Consider the following 20,894-nt stretch of genomic DNA (forward strand, 5'->3'; position numbering starts at 1 on the left):
ACCGCATGCCCCTTTTTTGCCTGTAAAGCCCACAGAGCACAACTGGGCAGGTACGCCAGTGGAGTTTTATACCATCGATGAAGGGAGGATGTCCACAGTGGATGTCCGTCTCCATCTCTGGAGGGGGAGATCTGCAGTATTTTATGGCTCCTGGGATGTCCTCTCAGGGACCATAAGAGTGCATTCTAATTGACATATTCAATTAATATTATTGATTAATATTATTGATTCTTGTCACTGCGATGTGACAAGACATGGAAAGAAAGATTACTAGGTTTTTTATAACTTGGTGAAAAAAACTAGAGCATGGTGCAGAATAAGCTAGTGCCAGCACCACTCCCAACAAGAGTCAGACCACTGTAGTGTATTTTCGCCAATCCTTGCAACATTAATCCAGTTTAGAACCATAACACATTGAAGACTCCATTAAGTGATTGCATTGGCACAAAGCCAATGCCAAACGAGCTGTGTTGGTGCGGTATAACAGCCACATCATGGTTTCCAAGTCCATCCGGTGTCAATGGGTCTTCGCTGAAAATATATATAGCAAGATGCATAAGTGGTTCGGTGTACTGCTCTGGATAGGGCATTCAAGAAGATCAAGATTCAGTTTCACCTCCTCCGCATAAACCCAGTGTTTTCCGTAGACGCTGAACACTTCTGCAATTTAAGCCAAGTCTAAGGTTTTGAACTCCATGTCAATGATGTCACTAATTGAGTTGGCTAGACTTTCTCTAGCTCTAATTGCCATGTCTGTAAAATGATCCATTTGTCTAGCTGTCCTCACTAACAGCTAAAGTTGGCCACATGGCTTGGCCAACTCTAGCTCTGGCTTCTCCCAACAAAGAACAGCACAAGGAGCCCCAGTCCGCAAATGAAGGTAGCCTCAGAGGACCTTTCTCATTTTTTTCTGGAAGACACAGTTTTCTCAGGATGCAGATGTTCATAGCAGTAGAGAAGGAAAGATTGGTACAAAGAGTTGAATACCTCAAGACTATTGTTCCCAGGATTTTGCTGACAAGCCACTTTTCCTTCCCATTTCCCACCACCCCAACACTTTAAAGTCCAAGGATTCGGAAGGCATCTCGCAGGTCATCAACCTCATAAAGTGGCTGTGAAAGAAAGAAATGAGTGGTCAGATTTTCATGGAGCAATGCTTTCGGGGACACAAGAGGAAGAAGGCCAGACGAAAGAAGAATTAAAAGACAGGAGGAGCAGCAGGAACAAAGGAATGTAGGAAAATGGAAAAGTAAGAAAAGCTGGGACTATAAGGAAAAAGGATGAATGAGAAGAAAAAAGGTGAAGGAGAAGTGAAGAGGTAAGGGGAGAAAAAGGGCAAGTGGGAGCTAGTGATTCTGAAGAATGCATTGAAGGGAAACAGAGAATGGCAGGAGAGAGGGGGCAGGGGAGAGAAGAGCAAGAACAAAGGAAAGGGAAGATGGAAAAGAGAGAGGGAGAAGAAATGGGGAAAGGGGAAAATGGTTTCTTACCAAAAGAATACGACGGAGCCTTCTGGCAAGACGCACAGAATTTTCATGAAGCCCTTCCCAAGCTTTGAAGGTCTTCTTGCGATTGTCTACAAAGGTGTTCCAGCAGTAAAAGTAATCTAACAAAAGGGGGACATGGAAGATTCAAATTCACTTTGGCATCTTAGGATGTATCTACATAGCAAATTCACTTCCGTTTTATATTGCTTTAATTGTTGTAGCTGCTTACAGTGAATTCTGAAAATTGTAGTTTTTTCAGTGATAGCCTCACAGAACTACAATTCCCAGAGACTCCCTGGGGGAAAGATTATTATTAATCCAAGTTAAGTCTATAGTGTTGTTATTCCTTTATCTTCAGGATATGGCTGCATCTTTCTTTCCCTGACTATGCCTGCATCTCCCCCTCCCCAGATCTGTTCCCATCTCCTAAATCCAACACTCTGCCCTGTCTCACCTTTGAAGGTCATGATGGCAATCTGAGCTCCTGCACGGTGGAGACGTCGGAGCCCTTCAGGCTCAGCATTGCGTTCCTCACAGAAGTACAGGCGGGCAGCAAAGATGCGCAGAGTTAGGTTAGGATAAGCACACAAGAAGTCAGCCACATGCCGGGCACAGTCGTAACAGGGGCTCCAGGAGGTGAACCAGGTGATCCGATAGCAGTGCCTTGGATCCAGATCCCAAGTGGAAATGTAGCGCAGGAAGAGAACTTCAACATGGCAACCTGACTGAAGGAGTGACACAGAAGGATGGAGGGTAGGACCAAGATACGGCTGATGGACAAATGAATGGTCAGAGCATAGGTGTGAGTTTACAGGTACAAGAACTGAGAGCATGGAAAACCAGACAGGTCTGGAAGTTTCCCACTTCCAGGAGTGAGTTGTTCAGTCCACAAATAAGTGTTAGGGCTAGTTTATGATACAATCAGTAGAATCAAAGGTTTTCTGAACTGTACGATTTCAAGCTCTAGGTGAAGAGTTGCATATTTAATGATCCCCCACCCGCCAAAAAACCCTCTCTGCACACAGAAAAGCAGTGTGGAAAAAGACTAGTTGAACATTATGTATATCTATATCTATGTATGGCCACGGTGGCTTAGTGGTTGAGACGCTGAACTGCAGACCGGAAGGTCGGACAGCAGTTCGAGACGCGAGTGCTGCGTGACGGAGTGAGCTCCCGTCTTCAGTCCCAGCTCCTGCCAACCTAGCAGTTCGAAAGCAAGAAACTGCAAGTAGATAAATAGGTACCGCCTCGGCGGGAAAGGTAGCAGCGTTCCGTGCACCTCGGTGTTCAGTCATGCCAGCCACATGACCACGGAAGCGTCTTTGGACAGCGCTGGCTCTTCGGCTTAGAAATGGAGATGAACACCACACCCTAGAGTCAGACACGACTGGTTGGGGACACCTTTACCTTTACCTTTTTATATCTATGTATAATTTATGTGTGAAGGAAAAACGATTGAGAGATCATTCCAGCATGCAACTTCCCATGTCTTTCTCAAAGTGGTCCAGTCCAGGTAAAAGTTCTACTGTTTGATTCTGTAAATTGTATTAATTGGCCTGTAGGTGAAGATGTCGGGAAGATATAGGGATAATTGGCAGGGGAAATGGAAGCATGGGTAATGGAGGTGCGTGGTTAGGTGAGGGGAAATCAATACATTGATTCAAGTAGGATACTGCATGGATTTCTGAGGAGAAAAGGTCCAGAGCTTATGTTACATTAGCTATGTGGTTGCTATTTCAATGCTAGAATAGTGTAGCAATTACTGGGACTGGGAAGACGCAGGTTCAAGTCCCCACTCAGCCATGAAGCTCACCGGGTGACTTTGGGCCAGTCACTGACTCTCAGCCTAGCTTACCTCACAGGGTTGTTGGGAGGATAAAATGGAGAGGAGGAAGATTGTGTGTGCCACCTTGGGCTCCTCGGAGGAGAAGGTGGGATACAAATGTAGCAAATAAAACGCCATCTAGTTCTCATGTCATGCTAGTAACGCTGGAATGGAGAGATGGCACGACGTGGTTACTTCTAGTGCCAGTATTGCCCCTTCCTGAGCGCTCCGCATTAACACTGGCAGTGCACAGGAAGTAATCATATTATCAGGCCCTCCAATATGATCCCCTAGGTCCAATATTATTGAAGAAGTATGGGAAGTGTTTGTTCAGAAATGACAATCACACCACTAAGATAATGATAGGACTGATCCTAAACGGGGAGCACCATAATAAAATGATGGATAAGATGAGGCCTCCACTGGCAGGTTGGTGAGAGTGTGAGTGGGCAGTTCCCACGAGCCGCACTCATGTGCTACCTTATTGCGCAGATATCCAAAATCCAGGGAGCAGGATGTGGCACTGTTCCGACGTTTGACCACATAGCAAAGGTAAGTTTCATGACGGCCTTTGGCCCAGCGCAAGTTCTTGAAGTTGTAGAGGAATTTCTTTTGTTTCATAAGGAGACTGCAGGGGAACACAGATATCAGAAGAATTAGCAGCCCATATTCACATATGAAGGTGAGGAGGTCATTGTGAGCAGCTACAAGACAGCTGTGATTTGAACAGAGGGCAGCTTTGGAAGTGCAGAGAACTAAAATTTAAAGTGTGGCCCATATTCTGCTGGAGGAAAGGAATATTTCACATGCAGAATGAAAATACAAGGAAGGAAGGGCGATCATCGAAAAAAGTGAATGGGTACAAACAATACGATCAAAGGGGCAACATAAGATTTTGAACTGTAAAGACTGTTGTTGTTTTCTAAAAATTAGACTGAATATTGATGGTAATTTAAAACCATCTGTTTGGATCGTACTTTATGATTTGATGATTGCTTTATATCGGAGGTGGGCAAGGTCAGGCCCACAGGACAAATCTAGCCCTCCTGGGGTCCCACTCTGGCCCGCTGGGGTTCCCCAGCTGGCCATGCCCCTTTCTGCTGACCGCCAATTATTTGGTCATTTCCCAGCTTTTGTGCTGTTTTCCCCCAGTCTCAACGGCTGAATCGTCCCTCCTAAGGTGTTGTTACTGTCAGGAAGAGCTCTAAGGTAAACTACGCTGGTATTCTTGGTACTTTGGCCCTGCCCCCTTGGTCCCTGGCCCTACCCACCACTAGAATGTGGCCCTCAAGGGCTTCTCCAAAACTGCATTCAGCCCTCAGGCAGAAAGGGGTTCCTTACCCCCACTGTATATCTTCCTTCAGAACCACTTGTGAAAAAGCAGTCAATAAAATGTTAATGACTTTCTTTAAAAAAAAGGACTGTGTTCAGAATACCATTAAGGGAGGTGGAGGCAGTATTTCATTTTTTTAAAGAGAGATGCCAGTGCCTTGCCTTTTCCCTTGGAAGGGAGCCATGCTTCAAAATTCTAAATATGTTTGGGCACAACCCTTGGTCATTGATTAGGAAAGTACTCTGTGCATGCTCATAGACATATTTCTTTATTACAGAATATTACTCAATATCTCTGTTTCTTTAAAAAATAAAAAGGCAGTTTTAAATTGGTATGGTTAAATGATAAGCTACAAGATCAATCCTACCTGAAAGTGGTTTTTCCCCCCTACTTAAACTGAGGAAGATACTGTAACATGTCGGGCCAAGAAGTCCTATACACCAGCCTTCCCCAACCTGGCATCCTCTGTACACTGTTGTGGTGACATGGGTGAGGCAGTTCTCATGGGGGCAGCAACATGTAAAAAGTTTTTCCCCTCCATTGGACCCAATGGGGGGAGATAATTCCTTACGTCAGGTCCAGGGCTGGTGTGCAGTCGTGCTACCATGAAGGCTGTGGTCTTGAGGAGTATAGGTTACAGTGTATGTCCTCCTTCCCTGTCTTGCCCACAATTCCACCCCATCTTAGATGTTCCACCTGCACATCTTTGCCCACATCTTTGTTACAACAGCATATCAGAGGAGACACACCATGTGGTCTTGCACTACTGTAGTGGACCTCCCCCGTAGCATACAGCCCAGCATTCCCCAACCTGTTGCCTTCAAGCTGTTTTGGATGACAACTCCTAGCACTCCTGACTACTGGCCATACTGGCTGTGACTGACAGGAGTTGAAGTCCAATACATCTGCAGGGAGCCAGGTTAGGGAAGGCTTCCATAGCCGATCAGCTTACCCTGAATAGGTGGAACCTGGGAAAATCAGGAAACATTTCATAATGCCTTGAAAGAGAGAAGGCCCTTTTCTTTTTCTTTCTTTTTAGTAATCCCATCAGAGACTGGGCAAAATCTTTTTAAAAGATTGTATGAATAACTCTGTATTTGACTTAAAGGGAAGAAACCTAAAGAATGGTGGTGAGGGGTCGTGGTGGAAATAAGTAAGAAACTGTGTTATCTGTTAGGAGCCTAGAAGCAGGCGTGTGAAGAGGACAGCAGGCCATGAACAACTGGGCTCGCTGAAGCAAAACGCTCACCACCCCCAAAGGCAATGCAAAGCAGGAGTGAATGGGTTAAAAATAATCCCAGCCCATCATCACCTTCTTTCTCGGTTGCAGTGAGAACTCAATCAGTTATTTTAACTTCATGCTAGACACTTTGCATGGATGGCCAGATAGGGATGGGTGAGAAATTTGTTTCAGTTCATTTTTCGCCAGAATCTATCCAGTTCGCACCTCCCAGAACTGAACACAGACCCAAACACAACCTGCGCTCTGAAGTCCGTACATTGCCAAGCTTGTGATGTGATTTGCACAACAAAAATGTGCACATTTCAAAAATGTGCACAAATAGACTTTAGTCCACGGGTGGGCAACTTGTGGCTCTCCAACTCCCCTCAGCCTACAGCTCCCATCAGCTCTAGCTCAATGAGAGAAAATACATACATTTCAAAAATACACACAATTGATCAGTACATTTGGAAAAATGTGCACGAAAACCAACATCCAATATGGACGTGAGTCAGATTGAGCTTCGAGGTAGATATCGGAGAACCTTGATGAGCTTGAGTTTTGCTGATTCACACATCCTTATGGCCTGGACTGAGGGTGGACTGAAAAGGAGGCGTTATCATTTGAGGCACTCATACATGTGCAACATACCAACCACATTCCAAACAGGGAGATAGTCTGTGACTGGGTTCGCACAACATGCTAACCCACACTCAGTGGTTGAGTGTGGGTTGTTGCTGAACTGTGGGTTAGCGTGTTGTCTGAACTCAGTGCAGTGTGGCTTATTTTTCTCGAACAAGCCACCCTGACAATCCATGGTTTGTGGCTGAGTTGTTCATGCTGCATGGTTAACAAGCCACACTGCAGAAAATGGCCTGGGTTCAGATGACATGCTAACCCATGGTTCAACAAACAACCCACGGTTCAGCAACAATCCACACTCAACTGAGTGTGGGCGAGCATGTTGTGTGAGCAGCCCCTGTGTCAGCAAAAAAAATTGAGGAGAGTTCTATATCATCTTAAAAACAAATGGTTTTTTATTGTAGCATGGGAAGCAACCTGGGTCTCAGTGACTACTTAATGCGAGCAGAAAGCTACCGCGGCTTATTCACAGAGTCATGTTTTCAATTCTGTGTTCCCAGGGCTATCACTGGAAGATGCTGTCCAGCATGTATGGAGCTAGATATTTGCCCCACAAGAAGCAGAGTCTGTGCCAGGTTATACCCATTGATCTCTGGCATTGTAATGTCCAAACTGTAGGTCAAAGCATGCGTTGTGAAAGGACAGCTAGCGTGCCATGAAGAAGTAATTTATTCATTGATTAAAACATGCCATGAGTAGTTCAAAGTACCTAACTGTCCAGGGAACTTCAGTTGTTGGTCAGTATAGAAATGTAAGTAAGTAAGTAAGTAACTAAATAAAATACAATGCCCATAGAGGAGGCCTTTGCTCTGGCCTTGCCTGCTTTCAGACTGCCTCCATTGGATGCAAGTAGTTTTGCTTCATCAAGTGTGATTGGATCATCCAGCCACTTTTGATTCAGAGATACAGAAGAAGCACCCACCCCTCAGAAGGGGCTGCCTGTTGTGGTTGTTTGTGAGTTACTGTTCTGGGGCTTGCTTCTGTCCATTCAGGAGGCATGCCCAAAATAGTGACTCATGTAGAAATAGGGGATGGGCTCCTCTGATGGTGGGTAATTCTGACTCTTAGGGTGCAATCTTGTCCCAGTACTCATAAGCTTCCAAATATGGAGTCTTTGAGGCATCCAATGAGCGGCAAAGGCGATCTTCACCTCTGCGCACCTCCCACTCTGCATTTTCACTGTACAGACTTTTTTGGCCATCTAGCTGGGGCGCTGCAGAAGGAGAGGGAAGGAGGCTGGAGAGGCCTGGGGATACTGCATAAGTCGGCCTCCCCAGTCCCCTCCCCTCCCTAGCCACAGGAATGGCCCCTTTCCCTCCTCTCCGAGGTTGCTTTTGCGACTTCAGAGAGGCAGCCAGCACAGTTCTCGCCACACTGGCTACGAGGGGGAGGGGGCAGGGAGCACGGATTCCTGGATCCAAGGTGGGAGCACTGTCTCCAAGCTCAGATCCAGGAATCTGAAATATTCTTGTTGTTGTTGTTCAGTCGTGTCCGACTCTTTGTGACCCCATGGACCATAGCACGCCAGGCCTTCCTGTCCTGAGCTCTCTCCCGGAGTGTGCTCAAGTCCATAAACTGGGAAAACTGGGCTGGGAAAATTCTCAAGGAGGAAGTTGTTCCTAGCACATGCATTCTGCTTATAAACTATGGGATCTTTCTTCTTTTTCTTCCTATTAACTCATAATGTAGAAATCCTCTCTGGGGCTCTTGAGTATCGTTTTCTCCATGGCAGGAGAGCACTGTTTAGGGCTCAGGAGCCCATGGTTGATAATTCCTTGTCTAGATCATGCTGTTACCTTATTTATGCATGACTGGATGCTCTACAAGAGCGATCCTCAAATTCTGTCAAGTAAGCAGAGGTGCATGGCCAGCACCAGATAGTGGTGGGGCTGGACCATTACTGGGGCCCTTGCTGACAGATCCATCAGCTGGGTTCTTATACCACAGAGATTTTGCATGCTTCATGCCCCACCCCAGCAATGCCTTCAGTTATCAGCCTGGAATGGGTAGGCTCCTCTCCAAGGCTGTGTGGCCCTTGGACTCATCAAAGCTGGAGCCAACCTTGCAAGTGACACTAAAATAAACCAAGTATTTCCCATGATCCACCCTAACTGGTACACCTCCTTGGCTCAAGCCACAGCATGCTGCAGGCACAGGGTAAGCACACAGCAAAAAGTGGCCTGGCAGACAAACAGCAGATGTTGCCAGCAAGCCAAGCCACACACCACAGCAATGCTCCAGGAGAAGGCAAACGGTCCACACAGTTGAACTTCTTAAAACCCAACACTCGGGGGAATTGGGGCGGGGGGGGAGCAATGAAATTACTTCCATGTGTTGTTGGATGGAAACAAGGAGGAACAGCAGTGGGGGGGCAGAGATTGAGGAGTTTGCTTAGAGAAAACTTCAGTGATAAGAAAGCGAGACAGCATCCTAAGCCCACAATCACAGATCCTAGCCATGTGCAAAGTCTTCTTGGGGCATCTGGCAAATCATCACTGGAAACAGGTAGATATACAGAGTGAAGGCCAGTCCTCAGGTGGCAACTCACATATAACCAACCACTTGATAAGCCAGCGGTCTATATTGTCATGCCAAGTAGTGAGGAAAATCTTAGCATGCTTCTGCACCTGATCAGAAATGTGAGGAAACAGCAGGGTGGGGGAGCGGCGAGGTGCTCCGCAGCACTGGGCAGGATGGAACACCTGATCAGCTTAGCATGTGATGATAGGCATACGATGTTGCTGCCACTTGGCAAATGACCATCTGTGTTCGGCCAGGGACAGTTGTTTTATCACACATCTGCACCTCATGTATGCTCAAATAAATGTAGGGGGTCAGACAACCAGCTAACCATGTAGTTGCCTGCATAGTATGGGTCAATCACCACAGAGGACATATCCACCCAAGGTAAGATCAGAATATAACAGAAGCCATGAGCCACCAGCAGTTGTGACAGACTTTCTACCAAGTTTACAGAGTTGACGTATTTGGGGACACTTGGGGACAACCACATTTTTGTAAGTATACACCTAAGATTTCAACTGTACACCTGAACATGTAATGCAGGGGTCCTCAATCTTTTTGGGTTGGTGGGCACATTTGGAGTTTTGAGAGAGTGTCATGGGCACTCTGACAGAATGGGTGCCATTGTGAGGCAAACTGGTGAGGCTACAAGAAATGTAGCTAAGCAGAACGCCCACATGAAAGGGGGAAGCGCCAACTTAAGATCCAATGTGTAACATTGCCTGCAAGACCCTGGCCTCCAAACAGCAGCAGTGGCCCAGAAAAAAAGGGAGAAAAACTATGACATTTTGTCAAAGATAGAGTGAAATAAACATTTAAGGTGAAAGTTCAAAGTGAGCTGGAGGAAAAATGAGCCAGAGAAGCAGAGGATTAAGATAATAGCACAGCTGTCTGGTTACATCATCAGATGCCATGGATGCTTCAGTTTGGCCAAGCTGCACTACTTCTTTGTTGTTGTTGTTGTTCAGTCGTTCAGTCATGTCCGACTCTTCGTGACCCCATGGACCATAGCACACTAGGCCTTCCTGTCCTCCGCTCTCCCCCGGCGTGTGCTCAAGTCCATATTCATTGCATCGGTGATGCTATCTAGCCATCTCATCCTCTGCCATCCCCTTCTCCTTTTGCCTTCGATCTTTCCCAGCATCAGGGTCTTTTCCAGGGAGTTTTCTCTTCGCATTAGGTGGCCAAAATATTTGAGCTTCAGCTTCAGTATCTGTCCTTCCAATGAGCAGTCAGGGTTGATTTCCTTTAGGATGGACGGATTTGACCTCCTTGCAGTCCAGGGGACTCGTAAGAGTCTTCTCCAGCACCACAGTTCGAAAGCATCGATTCTTCGGCGCTCAGCCTTCCTTATAGTCCAGCTCTCACAGCCATACGTTGCTCCCCTTCCCTAAGCAGTTTTACAACATTTTAAAACATTGACAAATGTACGCCTAGAGTGCTATCCTACACATGTAGGACTGCAGCCTGAAAAATGTACATAGAATGCTTTGCAAATAATTTTTTAAACGCCAGTCAGCCCCCACTGAAGTATGTGGGGGTGGGGTGGGGTGGCAGGAGAGATTTGTGAGGCTGATTGCTGGCCATTAGTGCATCTGTCAAATATATTGTGTGCCGGAGAGAGGAAAGCCAGGCTCACAGTGCAAAAGGGGAGGGGCAGCTAAAATATGTGATCACACCCTAAAAATAACCTTTTGGGGCAATTTCACTGAAGGATGCCTTCACGTTTGGGCTTCTTCACACGAGTTTTTATCTTGCTATTGAGATTGGTTACTCATGGAAGTTTGCAGGTCCTTTAGACGATGTTGTTAACCTCCAGGGTGTCTCCTGCACTAAATGAACTTTATTCCATTTTTTAAAAGAACGGAGATAATGAGCTATCAAATTACAGTGTCTGAGTTCTGCTTGAGTTCCCTTGTGAAGAGAGGAAAACCAGCAATAAGAGGAGCCAGATCACAGTGCCATCTAGTGGTTGTATAATGAAACACATGGAAGACTCAGATAAGTAAGAAAAGGAGGCAGGGGGGAAGGAAGCGTGTGTAAAGGGAATCCACCGTGATCCTGCATTTAAAACAGAAAGCAGAAAGCCCTGTTTTAAATGTGGGATTTTAGGCTGGCATAGAAATGTTCTATAACTTAGGGGGAAAGTATGTCTCTATATAGGAAATTGCTTTAGGAAATTGTTCTGAGGCATTTGGATTTGAATCTCTCAGCTTTAATAATATCTAGAAGACTTTAGAGGACTTTCAAGTACTAGAGGTCTGTTCAAGGGTCTGGTCCCAGAATTGTTCATTTCAACTGGATATTAGCTATAACTGGATAGCCAATGATGAAACTGTGATCATATGTCAAATCAGAACAGACTTTTGCAGACAAGAAGTCCTTGCAATAAAATTGTATGTTATCCACACCAGCCTTTCTTAGAGCATTTCTACACCAGGCTAAAATCCCGCAACCTTACTGGGGCTTTCTGCTTCTGTTTTATATGCAGGATCACGATGGCCTCCCTTTACATGCGCTTCCCTCCCGCCCCCTTCCCCCCTTATCTGTGTTGTTCTATATGTTTCATTATACAGCCACTAGATGGTGCTGTGGTCTAACTCTCTTATTGTGGGTTTTCCTCTTTTCACAAGGGAACTCAATGTGCTGTAATTTGATAGCTCATTATCTCCTATCTTTTAAAAAATGGGATAAAGATTTAGCACAGGAGATGCCCTGGAGGGTGACAATGTCATGTAAAGGACCTGCAAACTTCCATGAGTAACCAATCTCAATAGCAGGATAAAAGCCCCGTGTGGAGAAGCCCTTATACAGAGCAGCATTTTAGCCTCACAGCAGCCCTGTGAGGTAGGTTATGCTGAAAAATAGTGATTTCCCAAGTCCACCCCATGACCTGGATGGAGATTTGAATGTGGGTTTCAGTTCCAATTTTCAAATGCAACATTCTTACCAGTGCACCACACTAACTCAGTAGCCAGAAGAATGGAAACTAGTGACATGGTCCAGTGGAACTTAAGCACCTTACAACCCACTGAGTTGAAAGGGTGAGATTTATACGCAAGTTTATCTGTCTCCTATTGAAACAATAAATGGGACTTGAAAGTGCTTAGCTTTGGCTAGATTGTGCTCTGAGTTTCCATTCTTCTGGAAATGAAAGTGTACAAGTTTCTCCAAAAGAAGAAGGATGGAACAATAGTTGGGAAAAGACATTTCATGAGACATTTGTCCAGGTTACTCATGGAAAGGCTTATACCTCTTTAATGAGTTTTTAACTTTCACATCTGTCCGAATTATTCAAGGAAGATTGTTGTCTCTTTATTGAAGCAATATTTTTCAGAGGGTGGGGGAGTCCAGTAACTAGAGCCCTGATCGGAGGCAGATTGCAGGATGAGGTGAAAACTCAAATAGCATCTTACACTATTTTCAGTGACAGACTGCACAAAATGAGAAACGTTTTTGTGGTTGCTGCAGACATAGCCTATGGCATCTACCTCACATGTTTAATTTAAAGAAAGAGGTGTATGCAATACAAGTTACAATTCTCAGTGATGAAGGAAAACTTCTAACCAGGTGGTGGGAAGAGTTTTATGAAACATATTGTTATTCATTTTGAAATTTTTAATTGAGGAATCTTAATTGATGTATCTGTGTCTTAACTGAGGAATCTAGGGACAAGCACATAATCACAAGAGAGACTGGAAGGCAGAGTTAAGACCAATCAGGTGAAGAGAGTACTCCTTAAGTTTGTTTAAAATTCATTTTAAAATTCATTTTTCTATTTCAATTCTATTATCTTTTGAATTTCAATAAGCTGCCTTGGAGTCCCATTGTGAGCCAAATTTTGAGACAAAACTATTAAGACATAGACAGACAGATATGGATGAATAGTTCAGATCTGAAAATTATGTAATTAGATCCACCCCATCAATAGAAAGTTACTGGCTTGCTAATTCTGAAACAAAAGATACAAACTAATAAAGATATTGCATTTGTTATCTTTACTGGAGCAACTATTCTTGATGTAGGAACATGTAAGTTACACAGAACTCTCCTGTCCACTCATCTAATTATCTTAATACAAGAAAAAGGCATTGTAATGACAGCCTAAGACTACTGTCCTATACACGCTTACCTGGGAGTGAGTCCCACAGTACACAGTGGGACTTATTTCTGAGTAAAGCTGCATAGGATTGTGCTTTAAGTATGTGTAACTACATTTGTGTATATTCATCCCCTTTTAAGTCCCTTTCCTTCTCTCTTTCCTCCCTTTCCCTCCTGTCTGGAACTCCTTACTGTTGATTGTAAGCTCCTTGGGGCAGGTACCCATCTCTTTTGCTTTTATTATTCAGTAACACACCACATATATTGAGGGTGGTAATAATAATAATAACAACAACAACAACCATAATAATAATCTATACCTTACTTTGAAGAACACATGGAACAAACTGAATGAAAGTGGAACAAAAGGATATATAAAATCTTCTGAGCAAAGAGATCATGCGCATATGAGACAGAGACACACAGAGAAAGATTACTGGAGAGACGACAGAAAACAATAATGAGAGAAAATATTGGTCAGAGAGAGAGAGAGGATGGCAGAGACCAACTTGACAGCGTCATAAGATTAGTTAGTGAGAGCGATGGGCAGAAGCCATCTGGAGAGCTGAGTCAGATGGGGAAAAAGAGAGCAGTACACAGAGCAAGTTCATAACAATTATGTTCTGGATGTAGTAATTCTGCAGAGGGCCAGAAACTGCCCATTTACCTGTCCATGAGTGTGCTGGGCAGTTGTGGGAAATCTCTTTGAGTCACCAAGCTCCTAGGCTGTGTCTGAATAGCACTTCGACTTGAGGTACAGAAATGAGAAGTGCTGGAGGGTGGGTATCCCCACCCCATTCTCAACGCCCCCTTAGGAGTCAGCTTGTATGGGGTGGAGTTACACAGTTCACTGGACCCATTCTAAAAAGATGCCTGAACCTGATTGGCTGCTTAGACCCCAATTTTATCAGTTCCCTCCCTATCAAGAAATATATTTGTCAATTAATAAGAATAAAATGTAGGTAGACCAAAATAGCTATTGGTTACAGCAGAAGGCTCAGGTGCCTATGTTTTACTTCCAGTATTCCCTATAACTTGTTCTGTGGCTGTTCTTGTGGCCCAATTCATTTCAAACAGAAGTTATTATTCATTGGATGGAGTCAGCTTATTTTGCATATGAAAGTGCATGCCACAATAACTACAAGTACATAAGGTGTCAAAGCAGTAGCTAGTCGCAAACAGCATTACTATGTGCTCCTAGCTACTTCTTTTTCTGACGTCCACCTCAAGTATGGCTTTGCATTAGGCGGTATATCAGGCTTTTGCCTTTGGGCTGATCTTTTCTGGCCTTCTTAGTGTCAGTGCTTCTGGGATAATGTAGCCGGGCGGTTCCAGGCAGGTTTTTCATCAGGAGTCCCAGCCTCTAATGAGGGCCAAACCAGATGTTAGTGTGGTTGTTAACCTGTCTGGGGTTTGAAAAAATTAAACACCAGGTGCACGCAGGTGTGGGTGTGTGCTTTCCATTGGCACCACAACATGCAAGGGGGGAAAATTTAACTTTCTCATGGGGCTGTGAGGCCTTACAGCTGCATGCGGGAGGGGGGCGGGTTTGTCACAATCACAGCCGGGGAGGGAAGGGTTAAGCCTCCCTATGGACTGCAGCTCCCATGAAAATCACCACCATCCCACACATGGTATTTTGACTTTTTATAATCCCCAATGCATTTAGCTATTAAAGTAATACCTGGTTTGGACCTCATCAGGTAACAAGGCTGTTGGTTAGGTCCCTCCAGCAAGGCAGCTGGTTAAGTTTCTTTCTCCAGCTCACCACCTTGCCCCGATCCCCAGCTTCCTGGTTGATGTCTGCCTGACCCATCTGTCCCAGTAGGTCATCTTGTCTGTTGACTAGGAGAGCTAGAGTAGGATTCACATAGAGGTGGCCTGACTCCTTGGCCCAGCAAGGTTGCCTGGGTTTCATCTTGCAAGGCTCATCAGGCTTGCCTTGTGCCTTTTTCTGGGGACTGGCTCTGGCTGATAGCTTTGGAGCTAATCTTGCCCTTGATATGGTGATGTCTAAGCCCTAAAAATGACCAAACATACCTACTTCTTTTTTTTTTTAGTGTTCAAAGAACTTCACATACGTGATCTAAGTTATTCTTAGAACAGTCCATTTAGGTAAGTGTGATTATTGCCAATACTGCAGATTCGGAAAGATTAGGGAGATGACCAAAACAAGGCAGGGTTCCTCCGAATCAGATTGAATCCGAATCTGAACCCTCTCAAAAATTCGTTAGTGATTCAGGATTTGGAGAGACCCAGACAGTGTGTCTGCAAGAATGGATACATTTCTCCCCAAGCTCTCCACATAAGGAAAATGGAGAGAGGGGGAGAGGGAGGAGGGTGAAGTTTTGTGACTGACAGTTCAAGCTTCTAATCACAGTGGATGGTTTTCAGAGCTCCCCAATCCAGCGCTTTGGGGCAGGAATGTTGAAGTAGTGTACCGCAGGACTGATCCGGTGTTCAATGCTCTTTACTAGTTCTCTCTCCCAGGAGCAGGAATGTCAAAAGCATTTGGTGGAGTCTGTGGGATCTGGGAGTGTGTAGCATTGGGTGGTTGTCTGGAAAATGCTGGGTGTTCCAGTCCTTCTGCCTCTGCCACTCTGTGCTCCACATCCATCATCCACCCCTGACCTATTGCACTTTCTATGACTTTGGAGTCAACAGAGCAGAAAACAAATAAAAAAGCCTTGAACTCTTTTTCATTGATAATAACTGTCTAGCCCAGGGGTACACAAACTTTTTGGAACATGGGCACATTTAGAAATTTGAAAAACTGTCCTGGGCACCACCATAAAATGGCTGCTATGGGAGGCATGGCAAAAGACAAGTAACCTGCCCAAAAGACTAAGGCAGAGGTGGGGTTTGAGCCCCAATATACTAAACAGCTCCTCTGAACACACAGTTTTCAGCATCAACACAAACCTATTTCACAGCAATCCCAGCTTCCGGTAAAAAAGGTGTGTGTTTGTTTTTTTAAAGTGGGAGGGCACCTTGGCAGGCACCAAGAAAAGTATCTGGGGCACATTGGTGCCCATGGGCACCACATTTCTTCCCCCTGCTTTAGCCTCTGCACCCATCCTTCTGAAACTTTGCAGGTTTCCTACCTAGGGTCACCTCTATGATGTATTCCATTTTCATACAAATTGCCAAAAAAAAAAAAAAAATGGGAGGGAGGGGAAAAATCACCCTCCTCCCAGATTTGAAGATTCTCCTTCCATGAAAATCCTTGCACCTATCCTTCCCAAATATAGCAGTTTTCTTACCTAGGGCCACAACCCTACGCTTTATGCCATTTTTATAACAATTGCCCACAAAGAACATAGGGGTATAAACTCATCCTTTTTTGGAAACTTCCAAAGTGCAAAGGCCGCTCTTGCACAAAATATGCTGAACCTATTCATAGAATCATAGAATGGTAGGGTTGGAAGGGGCCTACAAGGCCATCGAGTCCAACCCCCTGCTCAGTGCAGGTGGTTGGACTTGTATTCATCTGAAACCTGGCAAGCTTGCTCCCCCCAGAAGGGACAATTATGTCTGCAATATTCATCCAATTCTGCCAGGAAATAAAAACATTATTGGCTGTTTGCTTTTTTACAAAACCAAAATCTAAAGGCATTTAGTGCAAAAAAACATGGACCGATTTATCTGATATCTGGCAGATTTAATCTACTCACAAGTTCATTCAGTTCTGACAAACAACCAAAACATTATAGCCATTTGTTGATTTCCAATGAGAGTCAATGGGAGGCAGGAAGCTTCAGTTTTCTGAATCAAGATTCGGACTGGGCCCTGAATTGAACTGGGCAGCTCCAAATCAGTTTGAGGTGAATTGGTCTGTTTCCTAAATCACCAAATTGGGCTCCAAACTGAATCACGTGGTATTGAATACAGTTCTCACCTCCAATGTAATCCTTTACAATGGAGCCAGTTGAATACTCACGGTGCAGCCCTAACTCACAGATATGGTTACAACAGGGGGGAGGTATCCCTCCACTGGCAGAGAGGAGATAGACTGTTGTGGTGGTGGTGGTGGAACTGACTACCCCCTGATATCAATGGGAGTGGGGAATTCCAAAATATAAAGATCTGTCAGACTAAAAAAACCTTGTAAAACTATCCCCCACCTTCCACCCTGGCCAGGATGAACTGGTAGGGATTTATAAGTGCCCCCCGCTTTAGAATTGCTCTGTTCACTGGTAATCAAGGATAAAGAAATTCAGTAATTAGTCATGTTTGTATTTGATGGACATGGTCTTAAAATAACCCTTGAAACATGACTTCTTGCTGAAGATTCAGTAAGAAGTTTGATTTGAGAAAAATCAAACACAGAACAGGAATAAATGTCTGATAGCTAAATTTTAGCTGAAGCATTGGGAGTGGGGGCACATTGACTGTTTTAATCAACAGGAAGTGGTGTGATCTGGTTATAAATAACTGTTTGTTTTCCACTCACCTCTGCTCAGAAATCTCATTTTGAATTGTGCGCCGCCAGCTTCAGTTGGTCAATTTTTTTCTTAGCCACATCTGAATATTCACTTCCTTTCCCCTAAAGTGAAAACCTCATGGTTAAACTTTCTCTGCTTGCCAAAGGCAGAAGCTGAAACTATGACTGCAAGTTGCTGCAACCTCTGCTCTGTGGGCTGATTATCACGTTTCATTTTGTACTCTAGTATAGATCTTCATTCTTTTATTCTAGTTTTCAAATTTATATTCCCAGTATTCTGCAAGCCTTCAGTGTGCCCAGTAAAATAATGATGAATCACAGAATGTCCCAATTTCAAACAATAAAATCGTAAAACCCGCAGCCAGCAAAATAAAAACAAGCAGACCACCCAGTTAGCCTCCAAGGATTAATAGGCCTTTGGCCTTCTTTCTAAAAGTCATGAGCAAGCATGTCTGGTGAGTTTCACAGAGTGGGCACTATGCGAAAAAGCCCCATCTCTCACACTTGCCAGTCTGACTTCGAAAAGCCAGGACACCCAGAGATGAACCTCATCTGATAGCCAGAGCACAAGGGAGGGCACACATAGAGAAGACCATCTGAAATGTATCCAGGACCTAGGATGCTCAAAAGACACTGTAGGGCTATTCCGTCTTTCATTCCTTAATGGATTTTTTTGTGGTAAGAAAGAAAGACAGAAGAAATAGTGGGAAAACCAGGAGGTTTATAAATAGAAGACATCATCTGGACCCCTCGGAAATTTCTGTGAATGAGGCAGGGTGCTTGCATGATGAAGCCTTGTTCGGAATCCCCCTTAGAGGGTTTGGGGCTTAAAGGGTTAAAAAAAAAAGGCACCTTGAATTAGGTGCAGAAGCTCACTAGAAATGGATGGAGATCCTTCAGAACTGGTGCAATATGCTCCCTGCAACTGGCACCAGTTAATAAGTTGGCTGCCATGTTCTGTACAAAGATATCCGAAGACAAAGAACGCAACTATTGTCAAATGTGAATGGAGGCCATGTGTAAAATTTGGTGTGTGAGCACTTCAAGACACGAGGGCTGTTCCTTCCTAGCTGCCATCTCTGTGTACTTTAAAGGGGCAGGCACAGCCTTCTGTACTCGTGCAGCCTTCACGCTTGGTGTCACTTGAGTGTTCAAGCAGCACGTCGGTCTCACATTTCCCCACCGTGTCATGCTCCAGAACCTCCTGCTCCTCCCTTCAGCTATTCCTACAGTGCTCAACCGCCCAGATTTCCCAACTAACATACCCTTCAACATTTCACTGTGAAAACAGGGACATGGCTGTAGCATACTGATTTCTATACGCAGGATCTCTGTTCAAGGGCTCCCCACCACCACCACTATACATGACTGATTTGAGAGCTAAGATGCTAGTTCTTTGGGATAAAGATATACTAGAGAGTGTAGTGTCCATGCACAGGTACTTACATGCATGTGCACTAGAAGCGAATTGCCTCATCCCCTCCACTTAGAGATTTAACTGTTAGAGACCAGGAGAGGAGGTTGAACCTGAAGAATGGCAACTCCGGCAATTGATGCTAACATCTTAATAAAGTATCCACAAAAGGCAAAAAGAGGGGCAAAACAGTGCCCAGTGATTTACCAAGGACAGGGCCCAGGACCAACTGAGACTAACCTCAATCAGCTTGCCATTTCAGAGGGAGTGTGTGTAAACAGGTTTCAGTAAGACGGGGAGTGAGATTCAACAAGACTGAAAAAGGTCCAAATCCCCACTCTGAGATATTCATTGCAAAATGTCAACATCTGTTAAGTGCAATTCCCATTAATGTACATTACAATGGGCCAGTTTGCACATCATGATAAGCCATCCTGAAAATAAGCTTGGGTGGATTTCCTGTTCGCTCGCTAACCCTCATTACTCCCAACAGATGATCAGGTGCCCTGCAGCTTGCTATAGCTTGTTTTCCCCTTAGTCCTCTCACTGACACATATCCCATGGGCCTTTGTGGGACAGCCTCAGCAGCTTACTTTGGTGTTGAGTGCTTTACTGTACTTTAGCTAGTTTGTGCAAATCTCCCACAAAGTTGTTGGGGTTTTTTAAATTCAATTTGAGCAAATCTCCCCAAAGGTGAAAAAAAATAACATTAAATATGTGCAAATCTCCCCAGAGGTGCTGGTGGTAGACGGGAAATTATGTTAAATTTGCACATATCTCCTCAAAGATGGAAAAAAGAGAGGTGTCACTGTCTAGGGAGGCAACAAGGTAGAGAAGTAAACTGATTAGTGTCATTTCAAGTTGTAATAGAGAGTCGTAATGGGATGTCATTAGCAAGATTGTGAGGAGCAACCAGGTTTTTTGCTGCTCTTGCCAAGCGGCTCTGTAGCCCTTTCCGACAAGCCATGCACAAGCCATTGTGCCTGGTTTGCATGTCCCAACAAGCCAGTCTGAAAACAAGCCAATCTAGCAACCCATCAACAAGCCATGGGCTCTCTGGTTGTTTCATGCACGGTTAACAAACCACATTGAGGAAACTGCAGTGGGTTCAGATGTCACGACAAGCCACCCTGAAACAAAATGGCTGACAACCCACCATGGGTTGTCATGTTGTGCAAACCAGATCAATACCTAGAGCAGCCTTTTCATCACAGGAAAATCACCTCCCCACTGTTTTGTCTTGGAAGCAAAGAGATGTAAGCCTTGGGCAGAAGTCCATTTAAATGTTTATACCAGTCATCACTTAGTAGGCCTGTTCAGACATCATGCTAACCCATAATGGTTGGGGAATTTCCGCTAACCATGGTGGCTTAGCTTGTTGTATGGGGGGAGAAAACCACTTACCCAGTGGTTAGTAAGCCACCCCTGCTAACCACCCCACTTCAAAAAGGTTAAGGTGGCCCAGGGTCACTTACCATGTCGTCTGGTGGGCTCCTCTGTGGTTAAAACGGGCTCTGGAGGACTTCCAGGCTGAGACCATAGAGTCTGCCTGCTAGAGCATCCGCCACTGTGGGCAACATTGTAGCCACTGCAGACTTTCTCTATGGCGGCGCAGCCATTCCAGATGCCGGAGCAGCCTCTGGGAGCCCCCTGGCACCGCGGAGGATGACAGGATACTCAGTAACCATGCCAAGATCACCAAGTAACTATGGGGGGGGGGTAGTGGAACCACGCGGTGCCATATGGTTCCCAGTTGTGTGATTGGCGCGTGCATCGTGGTTTCACTAACCCCCCTCCATAGTTACCCTAACCACCTTCCCCCTGTGTGTGCCTGAAGTGTGTCATACCAGTTTGCTGGCCAGAGATGGAGGTGCTCCTGGGGATTAATTATATATGGTCTAAA

The 20,894-nt window shown here is 44.9% G+C and overlaps 1 protein-coding gene across 1 annotated transcript; it reads right to left on the reverse strand.

Moving 5' to 3' along the window:
• Positions 1-344: 344 nt before the first annotated feature.
• AICDA (activation induced cytidine deaminase) lies at positions 345-20,631 on the reverse strand. The gene is made up of 6 exons (XM_084835495.1): positions 20,467-20,631; positions 17,587-17,679; positions 3,793-3,940; positions 1,942-2,212; positions 1,491-1,606; positions 345-1,112 (listed from the first exon to the last, which is right to left on the reverse strand). Exons 3-6 carry the CDS (start codon positions 3,931-3,933, stop codon positions 1,059-1,061), a joined length of 582 nt encoding a protein of 193 aa, XP_084691621.1. The 5' UTR covers positions 3,934-3,940; positions 17,587-17,679; positions 20,467-20,631; the 3' UTR covers positions 345-1,058.
• Positions 20,632-20,894: the final 263 nt, after the last annotated feature.

Source organism: Heloderma suspectum, chromosome 2 (assembly GCF_057233095.1).
Source record: "Heloderma suspectum isolate Gila_16-S chromosome 2, 16-S_ref, whole genome shotgun sequence".
Lineage (NCBI taxonomy): Eukaryota > Metazoa > Chordata > Lepidosauria > Squamata > Helodermatidae > Heloderma > Heloderma suspectum.

Excerpts from the sequence above, each read along its gene's own strand:
- AICDA (XM_084835495.1), bottom strand. The coding sequence starts at position 3,933 with ATGAAACAAAAGAAATTCCTCTACAACTTCAAGAACTTGCGCTGGGCC. Across the intron at positions 1,607-1,941 it reads TGCCATCATGACCTTCAAAG|ATTACTTTTACTGCTGGAAC; the intron begins GTGAGACAGGGC and ends CCCTTTTGTTAG. Across the intron at positions 1,113-1,490 it reads GGCTCCGTCGTATTCTTTTG|CCACTTTATGAGGTTGATGA; the intron begins GTAAGAAACCAT and ends TTTCTTTCACAG.